The following is a 20,584-nucleotide window of genomic DNA, read 5'->3' on the forward strand; positions in this document are numbered from 1 at the left end:
ACCAATTCCAACCCCTGCACATTCCTTCCAGATAGTAAGTAGTTGAGTGAACTGTGCTACTGAACTCTGTTAAAGTCATACTTTTGTAAATCTACACTATAGTCACCTTTTCCTTGTATCTTTGTCAGTGATCCTTTAAGCAGTCATAAGACCTTCCATTCCCATCTGTGACACTGTGAAAGTGGTTAGCAATTTATAAGCTAAAAACCATCAAGCAAGACATCTATCACTAAATGTTGGGTCTACTTCACAATCAATAAAAGCTACATACCACAAGTCAAATCAATATTATCACTACTATATATTTAATAACCGAGTCCAGAGTCACCATCTCCAAAGCCCAGATTCCTACCAGCAGTTACACTATCTGTCCTAAAACATGGAACATGAAACAACACATAAAGTGTTATTTGTAAATGCTGAACAAGCAATATGCCAGAGGTTAAGCAAGACTTGGCTTAGTAGCATTAACTAAAACAATGTAGCTCATTAGGGCTTCATGCTACAGTGATGAGATTCTAGTAACAAAAATGGACCACATGTACAGACATTATCTGTTTAATATACACAGAAAGAGTTGTCTGATGTACAGGTCTTTTGAAAACTTGAATTTTGGACTTCACTGTGAATCCTCTTCACTATCTTGCTTTTAACCTGAAAGCAATGGCCAGGGTGCTCCACTAATTGTTAAGACTTTCAGAAAAATGATAATTTAAGAAGAATTTACAATTGTAGGCAAAGATTATCTTAAAAGAAACAAAAAACCCCATAATTTAGTGCTGGAATATCTAAGATATCGGATTTATTAAAGAGTATTTGTTGCTTGGTGAATGCATTCTTTTAATGTTTTATATAATGGTGACCTATCACAAAGTTCTTAAAATGCAGCACTGCTGATTAAAATAATGAATAAATAAACTTGGACCCTTTCTTTTAGGATTAAAGTGTAATGAGACCAGCTTCAAGGACCTATTGGGTTGGGCTTTGAGCAACCTGGTCTAGTGGGAGGTGTCCCTGCCCATGGCAGAGGAGTTGGAAATAGATGATCTTTAAGGTCCAAACTAAATGATTCTATGATAAGAAATTATAAGCTATACCTAATGATGGTTAGACAGCATTATGATCTAGAAACTGAAAGAAAAATCTATTCTAATCTTCCCTTGAGTATTCTGGGTAGTCCTACTGGGAATTGGCATTTATTATAGAGGATAATGCTTAATTTGCATCAGGTTTTGTTGGCTTACTTTTGACAAATACCTACTGCTGATGGTCACAGTGAAAGGACTGATCCTAAATGTAAGTTCATATTTAAATAAGAAAATATTACACACATTTACTGTAACAGTTATTCACTTAATTGGGCACAGTGCTGATGTTTTCAATTTTACTTCAATGTTCTCTCCTAATTCATTAACTTCAATACATTAATTTTATATACTTTACACAAAACCTTTTTGAATGCATAATTACTTTCAATTTAATATTTCCAACTGAATTCATATTAGTTTGAAATTGCATTCCTTTGCATGAACTGAGAAATTTTAATGAAGCCTCTTAGTCTCTTGTGGATTTAACAATTAATGCCTCACTATGGCTTCTGAAAAACTTTCATGCTACATCCAGTCTCCCTTCTATCCCCAAATTTCAACTTGTCAAATTCACTTGGTATGTGATACATGTTTTGAGTCAACAATGTATGTGACAGATTTAGGGTATTAAAAATAGCAGAAAACAAACTTATGAAAGATTTATGCGTTTTCTAAGGCTACACATGAAATTAATCTCACAGCCAAAATTTAGTTGATTTTACAAAAGCAAAATGCCTGCCAGCTTTACAAATTTCATTTCTTCCTCAAGTCTTGTTAAAGCAATGCTAGCTGAAGAATTGAAACTGCATTACAAAAAAGGTTCTAATTTATTCATGGATCACACAACATATAAGAGGATGAAAAATACAGACAATTCAAGTTAGGCAGAAGACAAGGAACAGAAAGGTAAATAAAAACATATGGCCAACTTGCCATGTGAAAGAAAAGACAGGATGTTCCAGTATCAAAGATGACTACAACATGGATTACAGGGAAGAGCACTTAGGATAAATTCAGCAGGTCAGATAAATTTAAGTGCAGCAGTCATCCTATGTGATATAGTAGGACCACTCCCCAGTGCAATACGCAGTAAAGGCAGAGTTCATCCTACTGGGTTCTGTAAGGTATAACTGAAAATATGCCCATGTATAAGTGACTTCCTTGCAATTAAAAAGTTTAAATACAAATACATGTACAAGATCTCTGAAGAAATGTGGATAAATCTAGAGCCATTCAGAAAATAAAGTAACCTTCTGTAACATGAAAACGACAGGAAAGAAAGAAGTATGTACATCATATTCTTCCTGCAATCTACCACAACTTTATCACACACATTTATTGAAGTTAATCCTCTTGAAGTATGCGTATTTGTAAATACTGAATGAGCTCATCAGAGTGTGTAGCAGAGTAGGATTGAAAGGCAGCCTCCAGCTGCATAAATTGCTCTATAAATGGTCCAAGTAAGGCTGTGAGAAAGGTGGAGGCAGAAAACATCCACCATAGTGGGCTTATTTCAATGACCATGTTTTACATTAACATGGCATTTAATACATTTTTACCAGAAGCCTTTTCACAGATACGATTCCAGAGCAAAACTGCTTTTCTGCTCTGCTGAGAAGTCTTCTTTTACTGATGGTTAGAGAGGGTTTAGGAATGGAAAGGTTTTGAAAAGTCACAGAAAATTGTTAAATATATACTCAAATGTCTAAACATCTGACTTAAATCTTAATTTCTTTCATTGTTTTCTATCCTGTATGAATTCCAGACCAAGGTAAACATATTCATTACAGAAGAAACTTTAAATAATGTTGCGCTCTATGCTGAGTCATCTATCTTTTGCAAATACATAGACAGTTATCTTTGTTTACCTTAAATCATTCCCAGTTTCTCCTGCATGGTTGAGTTATTCTGTCAAAAACAGTAGCTTTCTGCAAGTTGGCCTATTTTGCATGTCTCCCAAAATGTTTCTATTACTTTATTTATGGTGAACAATTTTTTTGTGTAAATAAGCATCAAATTGACAGTTCCTCTAAAAGTTATGAAGAGCCATTTTTCCTTTTCTGAATATTTGGATTTGGTGTTTATGTAATCTTAGCAACTGATGGTGCTGCAATATTCATTCACGTTGGCCATTCATTCAACATGAGCCATCAGTGTGCGCTGGAGCCCAGCTGCATCAAAAGAAGTGTGGCCAGCAGGGCCAGGGAGGTGATTCTGCTCCTCTGCTCTGGTCAGACCCCATCTAGAGTACCTGTGCACAGTTCTGGTGCCCTCAGCACAAGAAAGATATGGATCTGTTGGAGAGGGTCAAGAGAAGGGCCACAAAGATGATCAAAGCGCTGGAGCACCTCTGCTATGAAGACAGGCTGAGAGAGTTGGGGCTTTCCAGCCTGGAGAAGAGAAGGCTCCCGAGAGACCTTATAGCAGCCTTCCAGTACTTGAAAGGGGCCTACAGGGAAGCTGAGGAGGGGCTTTTCATCAGAGAAGATAGTGATGGGACAAGGGGTAATGGTTTTAAACTGAGAGAGGGGAGATTTAGGTTAGATACTAAGAAGAAATTCTTCACTATAAGGGTGGTGAGGAACTGGAATGGGTTGCCCAGGGAGGTTGTTGATGCCTCATCCCTGGAGGTTTTTAAGGCCAGGTTGGATGAGGTTTTGTGCAACCTGATCTAGTGGTAGGGCTCCCTGCTCATGGTAGGGGGGTTGGAACTTGATCTTTTAGGTCCCTTCCCACCTTTAATGATTCTATGATTATTCTCACTTTCTACATTCTGCATACCTTCATCATGTCTCTTCTCCAGGGAGAGACAAACTGAAGTTTGGTTCTCTGTGTGCACCAGCAGTTCTCATTTATTAAAGCATAATGTTTTATTAGAGTCCATCTATCCACTTCAAGAGTTACTGGAGTTCTACCACAGTAAGAACATTTTGGAAGTTTTCTCCCATATCTCTGTGGTGTCAACACATACATGTCTCATCTCTGTTTCAGCACTAAAAATTGCCTGAAAACCAAGTCATGCCTTGACAACAAAAGAGACACATTATCTTCCTGCTGCTAACTCAAATTACCACTGAAGACAAAAGAACTGACAGCAATCAGAGTTGTAAGTAGACCTCCAACACTTATTTGCCTGATAAAGTCCTGCAACTTCCTTATTATTCCAAAGGAGCTAGCTGCAGCTGCCTAGCAGCCCTACTTTCTCTGAACTACAACTCAAGCCTCTTATAACTGGCCAGACACAAACTACTATCTGTGCTTGGACACAGAAGTGGAACATGGTTACATTTTTAATTACGTAGAAATAAAAGAACACAACTGGACAGGAGCAGTTTAGAACCACGTCATACTTCAGGGAAGCACACCTGGCAGGGAGGCCAAAAGCTTAGATTTCAGGATGAACAGAGGTTTAAGTTCATACAGATATCAATCCTCCAGGAGCCACTATTTGAGTAGCCAGACTTGTCCATCTTGGCCATGTTTGAAGCTATTCTCTTAAGAATATTCTTTACAAAGTTAAAAAAATTACATGGATAGAAGGTCATGAAGTTTAACATAACACAAAAGTCCTTTAACAACTAGATCAGGAGAGGCTAGGGGGAGAGGCACTGGTAGCTGGCATTCTCAGCCTTCACCCTAATCAAACTACAGCATACATATTATTAGTGTTATCCAAATGTTTACTGACACACGACAAGATACTCCAGGTCATAGCATCCCTTATATCAATCTGGTAACAGCAGCTAGCCTGGGCTGCAGCAGCTCATTTACAAAATAGCACGTCTTAGTCCGAGTATGACAGCAGAGCTCCAATACCTGCACGGGGCTCTTATCAATGCCTGTACAAAATTTATGATGTTGTTTTTTGATCTGTAGAGCTCTAAATTACATGAGACTTGTCTAAGAGACCACATGTCTCCCCATGCCATGCTGTCACAGCTGCTATCAGAAGAAAGACTCATGCCATAAACATTTGGTATTGAAGAAGAAAAAAACCTGAGCTGTCAGCAAGACTGACTCACTAGGGGACAGGCTGCTTTACTCCCACCTTTAGTTTGAAATAGCTAAAATCTATTGACCTACAGTAGGCTAAAAGGTAGACAAGAGTGGTATTTTTAGATGCATCTGAAAACCATACTTACTTTATAGCTCCTTGTTATTTCCCTTTTGTTAGGGCTATGAATATGAAACTAATCTGAGGTCTTTATCTTTTAAGACAGTCCTTTAATTCAACACCTACACTCCAGAATAGGCACATTTTACTACAACAGGATTTCAGAGAGCATTATAGGAAACAATAACAAAGGTACTCTTGATAGCTCTTTATCTCCATAAGGGATGCCTTATTTTGTTACAAAGTGCTGGCTTTTCTCCAGTTTCGTTTGGTAAAGGACACATGTAACACAGTATGCACATATATGTTAGTTTGGCAAGACCTCTGAGCAGGACAAAAAGGTGTCTGTTGTTAAACTTAATAGGTAGCTATTACACTTTCTAATATTTTGTGCCCTGCTTGCCCATCCCTCATTGGTTCGGTTAATTAGCATTAGGATACAAGCCTTAATGGCAAATGTTAAAAAAGATAAAACTGTTTCAGAGAAGGGGAACAGCCTTTTCTGAAGCTGGGTATCACCTAATAGGTATTTATATCTGAGGACAGCTCTGCTTTGCAGGTAAAATAATGAATGCCAATTCCACATAAGGCAATCACATTTTGTCTGTGTCATTAAAAGGCTGTATACCCAGATCCTACTAAGATTGCTTAATTTTTTCCAGCTTTAGTGCAAATCATAAATACTTACTCTGAAGAGTAGAAAATTTCCTGAGGAACCACAAGGGAATTTCTCAAAATACAGCTTTCTATTAATAATAAGTATATTTTTCTTGTGTAGAAACCAGATCAAGTAAATACATAACACCTGAGTTGCTAAACAGCTGTCGTGTTCACCTGCCACCTACAGGAATGAGTCCTCATCAGTTAATCTCATAGTGATTAGCATTCCACAACTGGATCTTTTTTATCACTCACTAGCAAATCAATTGTTTTCACATCTGCTTGTAGCTCTTATTTCCCCAAAAGATCTGTGACCACATCATTTTTCCATTTTCCAGTGTACTGTCTGACCTTTTCCCACAAGGCCTTGCACAATTCACTTTAGTCAATCACTACTTATTGATGCTTGTTCATCCCCTCTCTTTGCTTTATTTGGCAAGGTTTTTCTTATTGTTATTTTTTTGTTTGGCTTTGTTGTTTTGGGTTGGGTTTTTTGTTTGGTTTGGGTTTTTTTTAAATACATGTCTTGTCATCACCTGCTGCTCTTCCCACCCTTGTTGGTTTAGATTTCTCATTTAGCTTTATAATTCTGATCTGTCCACTTGCATTCCAGTTCAAGTCCAAACCCACCTTCTTTCAGCTTATACTGTCTTTTGTACAATACCTTTTGTATACTTGGCTTGAAGTCCAGATGGAGTCCAGTGACAAGTGGTGTTCCTCAAGGGTTGGTACTTGGACTAGTGCTATATAACATCTTACTGGTCATTTTCCCTTAGTCAGCACTCTAGTGCTGTTAAGCCAATCACTTCACAACAGTGTAAACCCAAGAGCTGTTTAAGTAAGAACTGGGGATAGGAAGCATGTTATGCAGCTCTTGACTGGAGATTTTGCAAGTCTGTTTTCCCTACTAAGAATCCTCACAGATTTTCACAAATATAAATAAACCAGAGTGGCAAATGTCACGAGGCACTGAAGTAACGATGCATAGCTTCTCCCAACTACTGGCTGCCAAATAATATGAGTAGGTCTCATCTATCTGAAATTTAAAATCAGCTTCTTTACTACAAGTAAAATTCCTCATGCTAGGAAGAGAGAGAAAAAGCTCTCCAAATCTTCCTTTTTCTCTGCTCTGAAAGCAAAGGAAAAAGGAAACATCCCTATTGAATCTTCCTCCCTTTTCATACTCCTCGCAAGAACGTGTAGGTTTAGATGTGTGGGTGGATGTCTGAGAACAAGGCACATTCCTCCACACAACTGTATGCAGTAAGGTTAGTTTATTGCCTTTGATGTCTGACAAGATGTAAGAAAATAAATTAATTTTCTAAAGAATACTGGCTTTATTCAAGTAAATGCAAGGGGAATTAAACTTACCGTCTCTAAGAACTGCTTCATAGACATAAGACAGAGAGTCTCCAGGATTTTCATTCTGTGACTTACCTAGGAAAAAAGAATAATTCTTTAGTAATATCTACTTGGAAATACGTTTAACTAGTTATCAACTTTGATGACAGTGATTGGTTCATACTTGATCATTTCACAGAATATTTAGTTTGCTCTAAGGAAGTTCCTGACATTAGAAATGAAGCTGGAAAAAAAGAAAGAAGAAATCTACAAATTAAAACAGACTTAAGAAATCAAACAGACAAACAACTTAAAACCTCAGAAGCAGGAAAACACCATTACACCAATTTCCTCTTTCTTTTTTTAGATGAAATTGTGTATGTTATTTCAGATGCAAGATAAAGCTATTTCTAAGCTACAGCTTTGCAGATGGAAAAAAAAATTTAAAAATCAAGGGCTAGTGGACAGCAATAAGCCTAAAGAGATCTTTAGATGTAATTATATTTATCCCTTTTCAGTAAACACCCCTGTGATAGTATTTAATTTACTACAGCAGGTTAGAAACATGGAGTTGAGGAAGAAGAGTTTTCCTTTAAGTCCTATACAGCAAACTCCAGGAGAGGAGTTGGACAAGAGGAAAGAGACTAGAATCACATGTAGGAAAGTAAGAAATGGAAAATGGATGCAGACATTGGGGTTCGGAAAACAAGACAACTCTACACAGTAAATCTGGCTACAGAGTTTCCGGTATTGGGAAAAAAAGTAATGGCCACACTATGTAAAGTACTGTTCAAATATTAAAAACCTGTCAGCTCTTATTTCTTGAAATTATTTTGATAGCTTAATAACTATTAGGAGACTTTGTGCCATATTATGCAATATCTGTCTTTGCCACTCCTCTTTTATGCTGGATCAAGTTATCGCCTGTTTTTTTACATCTGAGGTAACACTGACAAAGGAAATAGAAGGCCTGCTTGAGCTCCATCTTTTGAGATCCAGCCAACTCAAAAAACATGTTGTCATACAGCATCTGTGGAATGCCAATCAGGATCTCACATTTACTGCCTGGCGCTCCAGAAGTGAATAACCAATATCATTGCAAGGGACCAAGACTGCAAAGTAATAGTCACTGGGTAAAGACATCAAGGCTGGGATGAGAAGAGGAGCCTAGGAAAGTAATTGCTTTACAATGACTTTAGTAAAGCTGCATAAAACTAATAATTCAAAAGCAGCCTCTCTCCTTTGTAGTATATTGTTGACTATTTCTTTTAAATTTATCTATACTGTGAACAGTGCTTGTTAGACCTACTATGGCATAGACTTGTGGATTTGTACTTAAACGTTGTCACTTACCACATTCTGATTCAGTTATTCCTGTAGTAACAAGAGTCCAGTGAATGAGGAGATAATTCCAGTGTGAGAAAGGACAGTGGTATTAGCTGATTGCTGCTCTACAAACTAGGTAGTTTCAGGTTCCCACCCTGAAGTTTTGAGGCAAAAAGCTAGAAGGCTTTTAAAACATGCTTTTCAGAAATGCTCATTAGTTTTGTATTGTACTTTCTGTGAAAGACCCTACAGCTGACCTGCAGACATCTAAGCAGTCACAAAAGCATCTGAAACTAAAGGGAGTTTGAATACAGACATGCAAAATACACTGGTAAGTGTTACAAAAAGTAATGTCTTAGAGGGGTGTCAGAAGTGGAAGAAATGCTTCACACCCGAATCTTGCTAAATACTAGTTCATAAAATGATAAAATAAAGTTTGGATAGCACTCAATGCAGAAAGGAGTTTTACAGAAAAGCACATTAGGAAATTAATAATTGTTTTTTCAACAAGACTTTAATAGCATTCAATGCATAAATAATGCAACCACAAACTCTAACACAAAACAAAATATCAAAGAACTGCTAACTAACTAAGCACTATTTATCCTGTGTACTAATGTGACTAGATTCTTGGCTGGAATGGGATGAGGCAGGAAGAATCACTTACATAATTAAAGACAATCAATGCTACGAAGGATCCTAACTGAAGTTTAATAGGCTACTTTGTAGCTTCATCTTTTTGACGTTTAAATATTAAATTTTGTAAATGCAATAACATTTTCTGGAACAAGTTCCGTCCTCATAGCCATTTAAATAAATTCAGAGAGACCCTACCAAGAGTAAAATCTGATTCTATTAAAAAAGTGTTCTTTTGCTATCCTAATAATGAATTTTTTTCAGTATGAACTTAAATAGGTGCTACATGTCATTTTTTCAGGGATAAGTATTAGATTTTTTCAATCTGGAAAACAAGACTATGCTAATTTTATCCTGTTTCCAAAAAGCTGACACTAATTTAGCAGAAATACATCATGGTGAAATACAAATAGCAATTTTGTTATAACACTTGTGTGCCAAAGTATACAAACAATGCTTTTCCAGAAGACTTCTCTAGACACCTTCCAATAATTACTTTTCAGTACTAGTGTTTGGTAACCATAGCACAAAACCTGAGGAGAGTCAATAATACATTATATGAAGGACATGTATGACTACGTCATATTTGTAACCTTTAGAAATGCCTCATCTAAAGCTGCAACTAAATACTAACTGATGACTGTTGTGCCATAAACAAGACATAAATTTGGATGGTGTCCTCCTGCAACCCTGAAATAGCAGACTAATGATGATGAATCCATTAATTTAAAAAATAGAAAAAATATAATCTAAACAAACAACAGTAAAATCACAGTACATTAATTTAAATTAGGACTGTTGTTGCAGTAATGTTTATGTTCTAGTAATTTGACTATTAATAAAACTTCTTATGAGCTTCTCCTAAAGGCTGTTAAAAACATTCTCTTTGAAACATCACTGCATTTACTTTTCCAGGTGGAAGTAGTTTTCATCCAATTAGTATCAACAATACGAGGGAAAAATATTACATACACGATGCATACGTCAGAATCCAAGGGTACAGGTCACCATGACTGGCTAGACAGATTGAAACACATCTTATAATAAATCTGGTTATATACCAAATAAGTGTCTTATTTGGATTTTGCAGAAATAAGAGAGAACAAATAACTCAAGCAGTTTAAGCAGTAGGGGATGCAGTCTCAACATCCTAGCTATGGTTGCCACTTCAGTCTATCGTGTGGATTAAAATAGCCAGGATCACATGCCAGATTAAAAAGTTAGTGACACTAACCACTGTTTTTTGTTGACAGTCATCCCCATTAACAATACCTATCACTGCACAGGCATCCCAGCAATCATTCTGTGTGGAAATGGAGAAGGAATCTCAGAAAGATTTATTAATCTGGTAATTTTAGTTGCTGTCCCTGCAGAACAGTTTGAGGAGTCACTGCCAGGGCAAAATGGAAACAAATACTTTACTGTAGCACACTTCAGCTAGCAAAACGCCCTTTCTACTTCTTCTGCTTATGACAAATTAATACCTATTATTTTCATTTTAATAGAAAAGTTCAGTTGGCATTTGAGGTGCTCCTCCATAAGCAGATGATATCACTGCACTAAATCAGCAACAGTGGTATTGAATGTCTGATTGTGGAAGGATGACAGGGAGGCACAACTGTGTAGTCTCATATACTGCAGCCTCCCCTGGCAGTGAACAAGGCCAGAACTACCTACCTACCTTCCCTCTGTTCACTCAATCTTGTGCATCCATGTAAGAAATCTTTACAACCAAGACTTCAGCTTATGCACACACAATCACACCATATTCAAAAGCTTAAATCAACATCCAGGTAACAGCAAATCTCACACTAAGAATACTTTTGCTGTGCAACAGAGAGCAGGTCCACAGCAAGCACTGATCTGACCTGGCCTGCCTGAAGGCCTGGGATCACCTGCACAGAGAAAAACAGGAGGAGAGGTTACACCCTGAAGCATGAGGCAGCAACACTACTCCCAGACCAGGATCTAGTTCAGTCAATTGAACTTGTCTGATCCCAGCCACAGTCTATGCATGTCTAGTACATAAGAACACACTGAGACTGACGCCTTCAACTACTATTTATTAGTTAAGCTTTGTACTGGTATCTGAAATTGCTGGTATTGATCACTGCCGAAGAAAAGATAATTTGAGCACCTATTAGTCACTTGATGTTACAATGTAAGTAAAATCCCAAGGGCAGATGCAATAAATACTTTGGTGAATGCACAGACCTAAACAAAGAACCATAACTTGTCTTCTAAGAAACTACTTAACTTTGCAGAAAAGTTTGAAATTTCCTGTGCAGGAGTCAGACTGTTTCTGGGCCTTGTTCTTTCCTACACAGACACACACATTCATTCCAATAAAAAGCTGCCAAGAAATTTCAGTATGAAGCTAAATATCAGACACAATCAGAAATTCCAAACATCCAAACATTACCTCCTGAAACCAAACCAGGCAACTATAACTAGCCCCAAAATTTAAAAGTCTGAGAGATGCTCAGAAAAAAAAAAATATGCTGAAGAAAATGTTAACAAATACTGAACAGCAAGAAGTGTCAGAACAGGACACAGTTGGGAAAGAACTGTCTAAATCTTAGTTTTGAAAGCACTGATCTGATATAGCCAGACTGTGTGTAGACGCATTCTGGGCAGGTGTGAAAGCCTTATAGTATGCTTAAGCTCATCTGCCCAAGACTTAAGACACTAGCTAGGACACTCTGAATCAGCTGGGGTCTCTTTACCCCTGTATTCAAATGAATATTCTTGGTTGCTCATGTGCATCTAAAGTCAGTTTATTTCTAAGTAAAATTCCTGAACTGCACAATGTCTTTATCAAACAAGCTTCTGTGCCAGCAAAATGGCACCTTGCAGCTAACAAAGACAGAAAAACAATGTTCCGCTTAGTAGACAAAATCATGAGCTGAAAGGAGGTAAGAGACCTAGAGACTATAAAGAAGCATCAATAAATATGCCCTCAAAGAAAAACATATGACCAGCTACCTGAAACATGTGCACAACTTACATCTCCTTTCTAAAGTGGCCTTTTCATAACTAAACTACTTCTCAGTTTCATTTGTGCAGTCTAGCGAAGTTAAACTAAACCATGTGCACAGACTTTGTCATTTCAGTGCCTCAAGAGAGTAGTTTTCCTTACATTCCAGAAGTGTTAATTTTTACCTTATTGCTTCTTTGTAGTTTTCATAGATGTGCAAACATACACAAACTTAATAGTTCTAGTCTTTCCAGTACCGGCTTTTCATTTTGATTAGTAAAGGGGAAAGGAATTTCTGCTTTTACAGCCTTTGTGTGTCACACAGGAAAAGATGCCATCCACAAAACTGGGTCTTACTCAGTAATTATTTTTCACTGTCAGATTTATCTAAAGAGATATATACACTGTCACATTAGGGCATTTTGAAACATAAACCCATAGGTTTGCAGTTTCCAAGATTGGTAAACTCAAGAAAAAGAAAAACAATCATATGTCAGCTCTTCCATCTTACCAATCTTACCATGGATTGATGGTCATAGCTGCCAGTGGCAGCTTTTAGATTTTCCAAAGCTGTTTCCCTGTGAAAAAGAAGCTGGACTAAGAGTACAACAGTTTCATCACACTTCAATGAAAATGTATCAAACTAAAAGTGTTGGACCAAGCTAAAGAGTGATAATTTCTTCAGAAAATCTGAATAATCATTTTTTCCCTTCCAAATGATACTAACTCAGCTAAAGAAAACTCTTAATAATCACACAGAGCTTTCACTTCTGGATTACCTGGTTGAATAATTCCAGTAACAACAGAGAGGTATTCCTCCGGTTCCTGATCAGTGGAGATCTCTTTGCTTCCTCCATCCAAGGTCAGTATTTCATAAAGAATTGCTGAATTCTCCACCCCACAAAGCAGAATCACCACATTATCTGGAGGTTTTAGAACTTGCTCCAGAAAATAACTTCTCTTTCGATTCAGGCAGTTAAGAAGTCCACATGATAGTATCAGGAGCTTACATTTATAACAGAGTAAAGAAAATAACTCCTGATGCTTGAAAGACAAAGTCTTTAGATCGTAGAGTAAGATTCCTCCTTCATTCACTATGTGTCCAAAAAGAGATTTTAGATACAGAGCCCACTCTTCTGCTTCTTCTTCATATATTACAAGAATATCCTTTGTATTTTCTAGAGAGAAGAAAACATTTTTAAAATATAGTTTCAAATGCATTATGAATCCATTACAAATATCACAAGACAGATCATTAGTTCCCCCCAGAAAAATCCTTGAGATGCTGAAGAAACAGAAAAAGTCATCATCTTGAAATGACAAACAATTGCTTATTTCTAGGCCAAGGCAGAAAGATGACCCAGAGAAATGCTGGTAAAAAAGCTCAGAATATTTTATTTTTTTATATTTATAATCGCTTCAACCCGCATATCAGAATAAATACCAAAATGGCAGTGTAGAAAGCAGAGCGTATTCACACATTCTGTTCACTCTTATATTCGTGACAAACAAGCAATACTACTAAAAATGCAACACTTAGCTTTTAATGGCAGAAGTAAATGCATATTTGAACATTGGACATAGCCTGACTTAATTAGAAAGAGGATTAGGATGTTTAGGATATTTTGACAGCATGGCATCAGGATACTCATTAGTGATCTTTCCTACTGTCCTTTTTCTAATAAAATTACTAAAGAACCTGACAAAAATAAACCAGAACTACACTTTTTCAGTTCTGCTTTCTTTTTAAGGAGCAAAACATGATGCTAGCAACAAGATAAATATTCTTCCACAGTGTTACTGGGTTGACACTGTCTCAGTGTCCAAGTGGAGGCAAGTGACAACTGGTGTTCCTCAGCGGTCACTTTAGGACCAGTGCTGTTTAACATCTTTGCTGGAGAAATGGACAGTGGGATTGAGTGTATCCTCAGCAAGTGTACTGATCAGCTGTGTGGAGTAGCTGATACTCTAGAGGGAAAGGATGCCATCCAGAGGGACCTTGACAGGTGGGTCAACGCCAAACTCATTAAGTTCAACAAGGCCAAGTGCAAGGCCCTACACTTGGGTCAATGCCACCCCAGGCACAAATACAGACTGGGGAGAGAACAGCTAGAGACCAGGCCCAAGGAAAAGGACTTGGGGGTAGCAGTAGATGAGAAGCTCAACATGAGCTGCCAGTGTGTGCTGAAGCCCAAAGGGCCAAACACATTCTGGGCCGCATCTAAAGAAGAGCAAAGGAGGGGATTCTCCCCCTCTGCCCTTGTGAGACCCCTCCTGGAATACTGTGTACAGTTTTGGAACCCTCAGCACAGGAGAGGAGTTCAGAGAAGGGCCATGAAGATGATCAAAGGGCTGGAGCACCTCTGCTATTGAGAGCAGGCTTAGAGAGTTGGGGCTGTTCAGCCTGGAGAGGAGAAGGCTTCAGGGAGGCCATACCTGAAGGTACAGTAGAATCTCCCCCCTTGGAGATACTGAAAAGGTGCCTGGACAATGTCCTGGCTCTATGTTGTACAAGATAGCCTCCAGAGGTCCCTTCCAACTTTAACCATTCTGTGAAACCATGAAAAACAGATTTGCTAACCAATACAAAAAACATTTAAATGCCACGGTAGCCTAATATCCCTGTAGTAGTTCATAATCAAAGTCCTGCAGAATAACAATAAAAGAATAGGAACAGACACAGCTGCTGCATTTTGCCTCCACTGAACATCACTGTGTCTCCCAAGATTCCTGGTAAGTCAGGCAACCTGAGTGGCACTTGGCTGCAGTGCACTAGCTTCTTGTAAAAAAGAAGAAACTAAACCTAGATCTTCAGAGCACAGGACTACTACTTTAATTATTGTACTTTTCTTAAAAAAGAAATCTAAATTTTGTTTTTTCATTCTTTACTCAGGAGATACCTCAAATAAAGTTTACCCAGCTGAAGGCTGAAGCTTGTAAAATAAGGATTCTACAGGTTAGTCTCTTGAATTCATTTTACATCCATAGACTGCTTGGAGGATAGTTGCCATCCTTTAACATTTGTGAATGCTCATCCTTTCAAAAGGTTTGCTGTCATAGGACATCACACATGGCCATGCTCAATATGGCAAGGGGTGATGATATTTCAATATGACTAACCCTGACTAATGTACTACAGCAGTGTAATACTTGTCAAAACATATTTCAAAAGGTGACGGCTACATTTTCGATAGTAAAAGCACTCTTCAAAATGCCTTTTTCTGCTGAAATACTGATGTTTAATTATAAAAAGTAAATAGTAGAGTATTTCTCATTTAATTCAGAGCAAAGTTGCATGTTCTTTGACACTAGGATAAAAAACCTACTTGCTCCAATGCTCTTTGTTTTCAGAATCTCACCTGATACAGTAAAATCCACACACACAAAACGGTAGAAAAAAGCAATTAAGCTTTCTGTACAGTTTCAAAACAAGAAACTTTCAGAGAGCTGCAGGGCCAGGAGATCTTTCAGTTTGACCACACCACTTCTTACCACAGGAAATGGAATCAGCAAGTATTTTCTAATTTCAGTTCCTATTTACTGAAAGCACTGTAGTGGCCCTTTGAAAGTACAGCTTTAAAACAGGTTCTTAATCCATAAAGATTTAGCAATTCATTCTTTATACTTTGTTTGAATGTACTTAGTTTCAGCTTCCGGCTACAGAGTCTAATTTTATCTATTTATGTAACCTTAAAAAATTATCTGCTTTCAGAAGTATGTACCCTAAGGTCTTCAGATTCTCATGAAGTGACTCTTAGCCTTGCCTTCATTAGTTTGCAATGGGGATTATTATTTTCCCCACTACACGAGAGACTTTAACTCCTGTCATTCTTTCTGCACTTCTGTGAACTCTTATAGCTTTCTGCAGTACTTTTTGAGGAACCCTAAGCTGTATACAGGGTAGGAGTATCTTGATACAGTATATATGGGAAGAATAAACTAATCTCATTTGAAATCATCTTGTATATGCACAGAAAATTCACAATCAAGTCTTTAAGTCAAGAAGTTTCATTTTAAGCTCATGTTCAGCTGCATTTCCTTCTATTATGATGGACTTGGGTGAGGACATAGTTAACTGGAATTGCATGGAGGGATAAAAAAAATATGTTTAGATTGAATGGTAAAAGCATTTTTTTTTTTAATAGCTTCACAGAATTTTGGTGTCCTGATTGTGCAGAAGAGCGATATGCTGGTGTCTTCCACAGCATTGACTTGGCCAAGAGCTGAAGCTTCCTCTCCATTTACAAGGAGAGCACTGGTGAGGAATTGTGCATAACAGCATATCATCCCTGTGTGCAGATTGAAAGCACTCAAAAGACATTCCCACATCCCAGAGCAGGAAAGAACTGCTGGACTCAACCATTCAGACACAGTTGAAGAGGTACCTGTGTGCTGGGCACAGAGAAGTAAGTCCTTTGGTAAAAATACTCTTAAAGAGCTGACATTATATAATACTCATAATAAAAATATACATAAGATATAAAGTCCACCCCTTGCAAATGGGGTGGCAAAGGTCTTCAATATTCAAGACACACAAAAAAAAAGTTTCATTACAATTATAAAAGATGATTATGTAATTCTATTTTCATTTAGCACATCTGTACCTAAGCCTGCAGTTTTGATCTCAGCTAAGCATGAATGAGAAAAGGGGTTTAAGATCTTTATTCAAGGCTGGGTTGCATTTCTTTTTAAATATATAGATTTGTATATACAAGAAAAAAAAGCTTTGTTTGTATAAAGGAGTGAAACATATCTTACACCACACTTAATGGAAGAAAAGCTCTGCAACGTGTATCTCAAACTTAAATTTAATATGGCTGCCATAATTTGTTTCTGTTTTCAAAGAATCATAGAATCATAGAACTATTCAGGTTGGAAAAGACCCTTGGGATCACCAAGTCCAATCATCATCCCTACCCTACAAAGTCCTCCCCTAAACCATATCCAAAACCACCACATCCAAAAGACCCTTAAACACATCCAGGAATGGTGACTCAGCCACCTCCCTGGGCAGCCTATTCCAGTGTCTAACCACTCTTTCTGTGAATTTTTTTTTCCTAATGTCCAGTCTAAGCTTAACTTGTTGCAGCCTGAAGCCATTCCCTCTTGTTCTATTGCTAATTACCTGTGAAAAGAGACAGCAGCAACCTCTCTACAAAGTCTTTTCAGCTAGTTGTAGAGACTGATGAGGTCTCCCCTCAGCCTCCTCTTTCTCAAACTAAACATTCCCAGCTCCTTCAAGTGGTCTTCCTAAGATTTTTTCTCCAGGCCCTTCACCAGCCTCATTGCCCTCCTCTGTACTCGTTCCAGCACCTATCTAAAAATCTACTCCATGTGCCTTAAGTTTTTTCCTGTTATAAAATGCTTTTTCTTTCAGAAGTTTTACTAACTAGATGCTTGAATGCAGCTTACTTAAAAATTAAAAGACCACTCCAAATGCTCTGTTAAAAATAGTGTAATTTTAACCTGAAACAACAAAAGCTGAAGTGTAGCTTTAATGCAACACTACCAGATATTGAATACACAGTAACAATGCTTGACTTTTCAACTAGAGGTTTTTCCCCTTCATTATTTTCATCTCTCACTGAATGTTTCTTTGAAGTTACGGAACTTGGAATATAATTTGAGATTAATTTTGTTCCCTTGAAAACTAATGTAATAGAAACTATCATATCCTGACAAAATTAAGCCATGCTTCAACTACTCCTACTGAAAACTGACTCAAAGGTAGAAATACAATTATTAGTTCAGCAATGAGAAACAGTAAGAGAATTTACGTAGTCATCTGTAACCTGAAAGGGTTCTGACAAGCAAAACTATCCTCTAGTAACTGGTGTGTGTTTGCCCAAAAAAAGTACATCTCATGAAACATACCATCTGAAGCTTACTTTGAAGAGATTTGCTGAATCTTAAGAGAACCAAATGAGATGGGAACATCCTTGCAGACTAGTGTGAGCAAGCAGAAATCAAGAACTTAGATATATAAGGCAAAATAACATTTCTTTTATGGCAGCAATTAAAAGAGGGAATGCAGGGGAAAATGGAGGAGAAAAAACCAATCATATTAGAAAGTAAAAGGAATTCTCAAGAATTCTGTAATGCACTAAGAACATTAGCAAGGCAACTGAAATAAACAAAAGATTGGGGGCTGGTAGCTACTCTTAAACATGTTTATCTCAGTTTACAAATTTTAGAATCTTGTAAAAGGTTCTAAGTGTTTAGAAGTGAGTTAAGAAGAACTCAGTAATGTTTACCTTTAATAATAACAGTGTTGGATTCAGTAAAGCAAGTTCTCTGCGCAGATGCCAACTTATTCCTCACCTATTAAAGGCTTAATGTTTGTCGATGTGCATTACTTTTAGATATCTGCATTTTACTACACTTGCTACCAGTAAATCAACATTAACATACTATGGTTGAGTTAAAGATGGCTGATTTCAATTAGGCTAGGGTATAAAAATTGGCTCTAAAGTCCTACTGCTTTTGCAAGCTTTGGCAAAAAGCGTGACAATTGAACTCCAACATTTATGCAAGTTTTAACTGAAAGATTGATCACTGTATTTCTCAGGGTCATCCACAGCCTTCTCCAGTTAGGGTACTGTAGCAGAAAAATGACGTCCCCTGTTGTTTACTCAGTTGCCCAGGAATTCACATAAACACACAATAAGCTTGTCACAGTCAGCCCTAATGAAAAAGTAATCCAAGTCTGTTTACATTCCTCACCTCAATTGCATTTGTTTTCGATATCTATGTGAAGAAAACTTCCAAATTGTTTTCAAACACTATGTTAAGAAAGGAGAGGATCAACTGCTAGAGAAAGAAGAAAATTAATCCCTTTTATTTCTTCTTGTCACATATGTCCTCACTTGGGGAAGAGGAGGCTCTTTTATTTTTTTTAAAACAGTCTTAAAAAGACATTTGAGAAAAAAAACTGTACGGACTCTGTCAATATGTAATGAGCTACTGCCCATAAGCTAAAATATGTTGAAATAACTGGAGTTGCTGAGTATCTCAGAGAAGAAGTGGAAAAGCACATAGTGGAAGTTCTTGCTCACTTTCTCAAAATACATTGATGAAAAATACTCGATACTTGCCACAAGTATCTTCCCATACTAAAAATTAACACTCGTCTGCTTAGGCTTTTATGTATCTTATGATTCTAGTTTCATTGTCCAAATAAAACGTCACCAAAGGTGAATGCATAACATATTCACCCATTAGTTTCCACTCCATAGAATTACACCTTTTTCATTAAGAGAGTCCTAAGCATGTTTTTTTAAACTGTTAGGGTTTGAAAAATGTCAATATTCCCTCTGAGGCATCTCTTCCACTTTCCCTCCACATCTTTCCACTCTGCAGGATAACACTATGGATATAGTCTAGCATCATGACACAATGACAAAAAATAGAGCACAGAAGTGTAAGAGACCTAGTCTCCCATCTCTGCTCAAAGATTTGTAAAACCCTTCTCATCTCAAGAAGATTCATCCACATGGACAGTATGTAGAATGAGTGGCAAGCATACACGCCAAGTACTTCTAACTCAAATGAGATTCCTGAAACAAAAGACCTTTAGTATCTTGGCTCCTTTGCAACCCTTTCACAAAGATTTAGTCACTCATCTCTTCATATTGCTTACCCTGATCACTTAAAATGATGTAATAAGGAACTACGGAAAAAGATTCACTAGCTCTCCAAACAACCTCTGAAATTTAACGTTTGGAAACAGAAAGAGAACATTTCATTCTGCACTAACCAGTGGCCTTAGCATAATGTATTGCCCCTCACCCATCCAGAAGGCATTGATTTTCCCAGTCAGTGTACCTGACACACATCCAGTAAATGTATCTCAAAATGCACCTCTAGCTCTTGGTTGCTGATTTCTGCAAAGCAAATCCCCTGAAACAAGCCAAAATGGTTTCATCGTGGGAAGGACAGCAGAAAGCACTTTAGAACCACTTGCAGATAATGGAAAATGTTTTCAAGTAAGTCATGTTGCTTCTCAGAGACATTTCACTAATGGAAATGACAATTATAAAAGCGTGCTTGTAAACTTCAGAGTGAGATCACAAAGTCCCTAAATTGCTGCAATGCTGTGGCACACCTGTTTCAATTAAAGCAATTATCCTAAAGCATGGGACATTCCTGCCATCACTGTATCAGCCAGCAAAGCAGCTGAACTCCTATTCTCAAATGCCTATTTAACTAGCATGTGAAAATATTTTCATTGTTTCTGTACCTTCTGTTGCTAATTGCTACGTCGTGTGTGAAAACCTGCTGTATCTGTACAGAGTCAAGCCTCATGTCTTTGTCCTTCTCACTAAGCTCAGTGAGGTCTGGAACAGGCAACATGAAGTTCAACAAAGAACAATTTTCCTATAAGTAGGTTTAGGCTTGATGTTGTGGGCTGATGTTGTAAAGAAATTCCACTGACTTTCCCTA

At 37.5% G+C, this 20,584-nt stretch overlaps 1 protein-coding gene across 1 annotated transcript in view; it reads right to left on the minus strand.

Moving 5' to 3' along the window:
* Nucleotides 1-20,584, minus strand: part of BANK1 (B-cell scaffold protein with ankyrin repeats 1) — a 122,020-nt gene that overhangs the window by 91,737 nt on the left and 9,699 nt on the right. The window contains exons 2-4 of the mRNA XM_010003179.1: nucleotides 14,724-14,788; nucleotides 12,922-13,320; nucleotides 7,234-7,299 (exon numbers count right to left, since the gene is read on the minus strand). Of these exons, the coding sequence (XP_010001481.1) occupies nucleotides 7,234-7,299; nucleotides 12,922-13,320; nucleotides 14,724-14,788 (530 nt within the window). The remainder of the gene's footprint in view (nucleotides 1-7,233; nucleotides 7,300-12,921; nucleotides 13,321-14,723; nucleotides 14,789-20,584) is intronic.

The sequence above is a fragment of the Chaetura pelagica genome, unplaced genomic scaffold (genome assembly GCF_000747805.2).
Source record: "Chaetura pelagica isolate M959 unplaced genomic scaffold, ChaPel_1.0 scaffold188, whole genome shotgun sequence".
NCBI classification, from domain to species: domain Eukaryota; kingdom Metazoa; phylum Chordata; class Aves; order Apodiformes; family Apodidae; genus Chaetura; species Chaetura pelagica.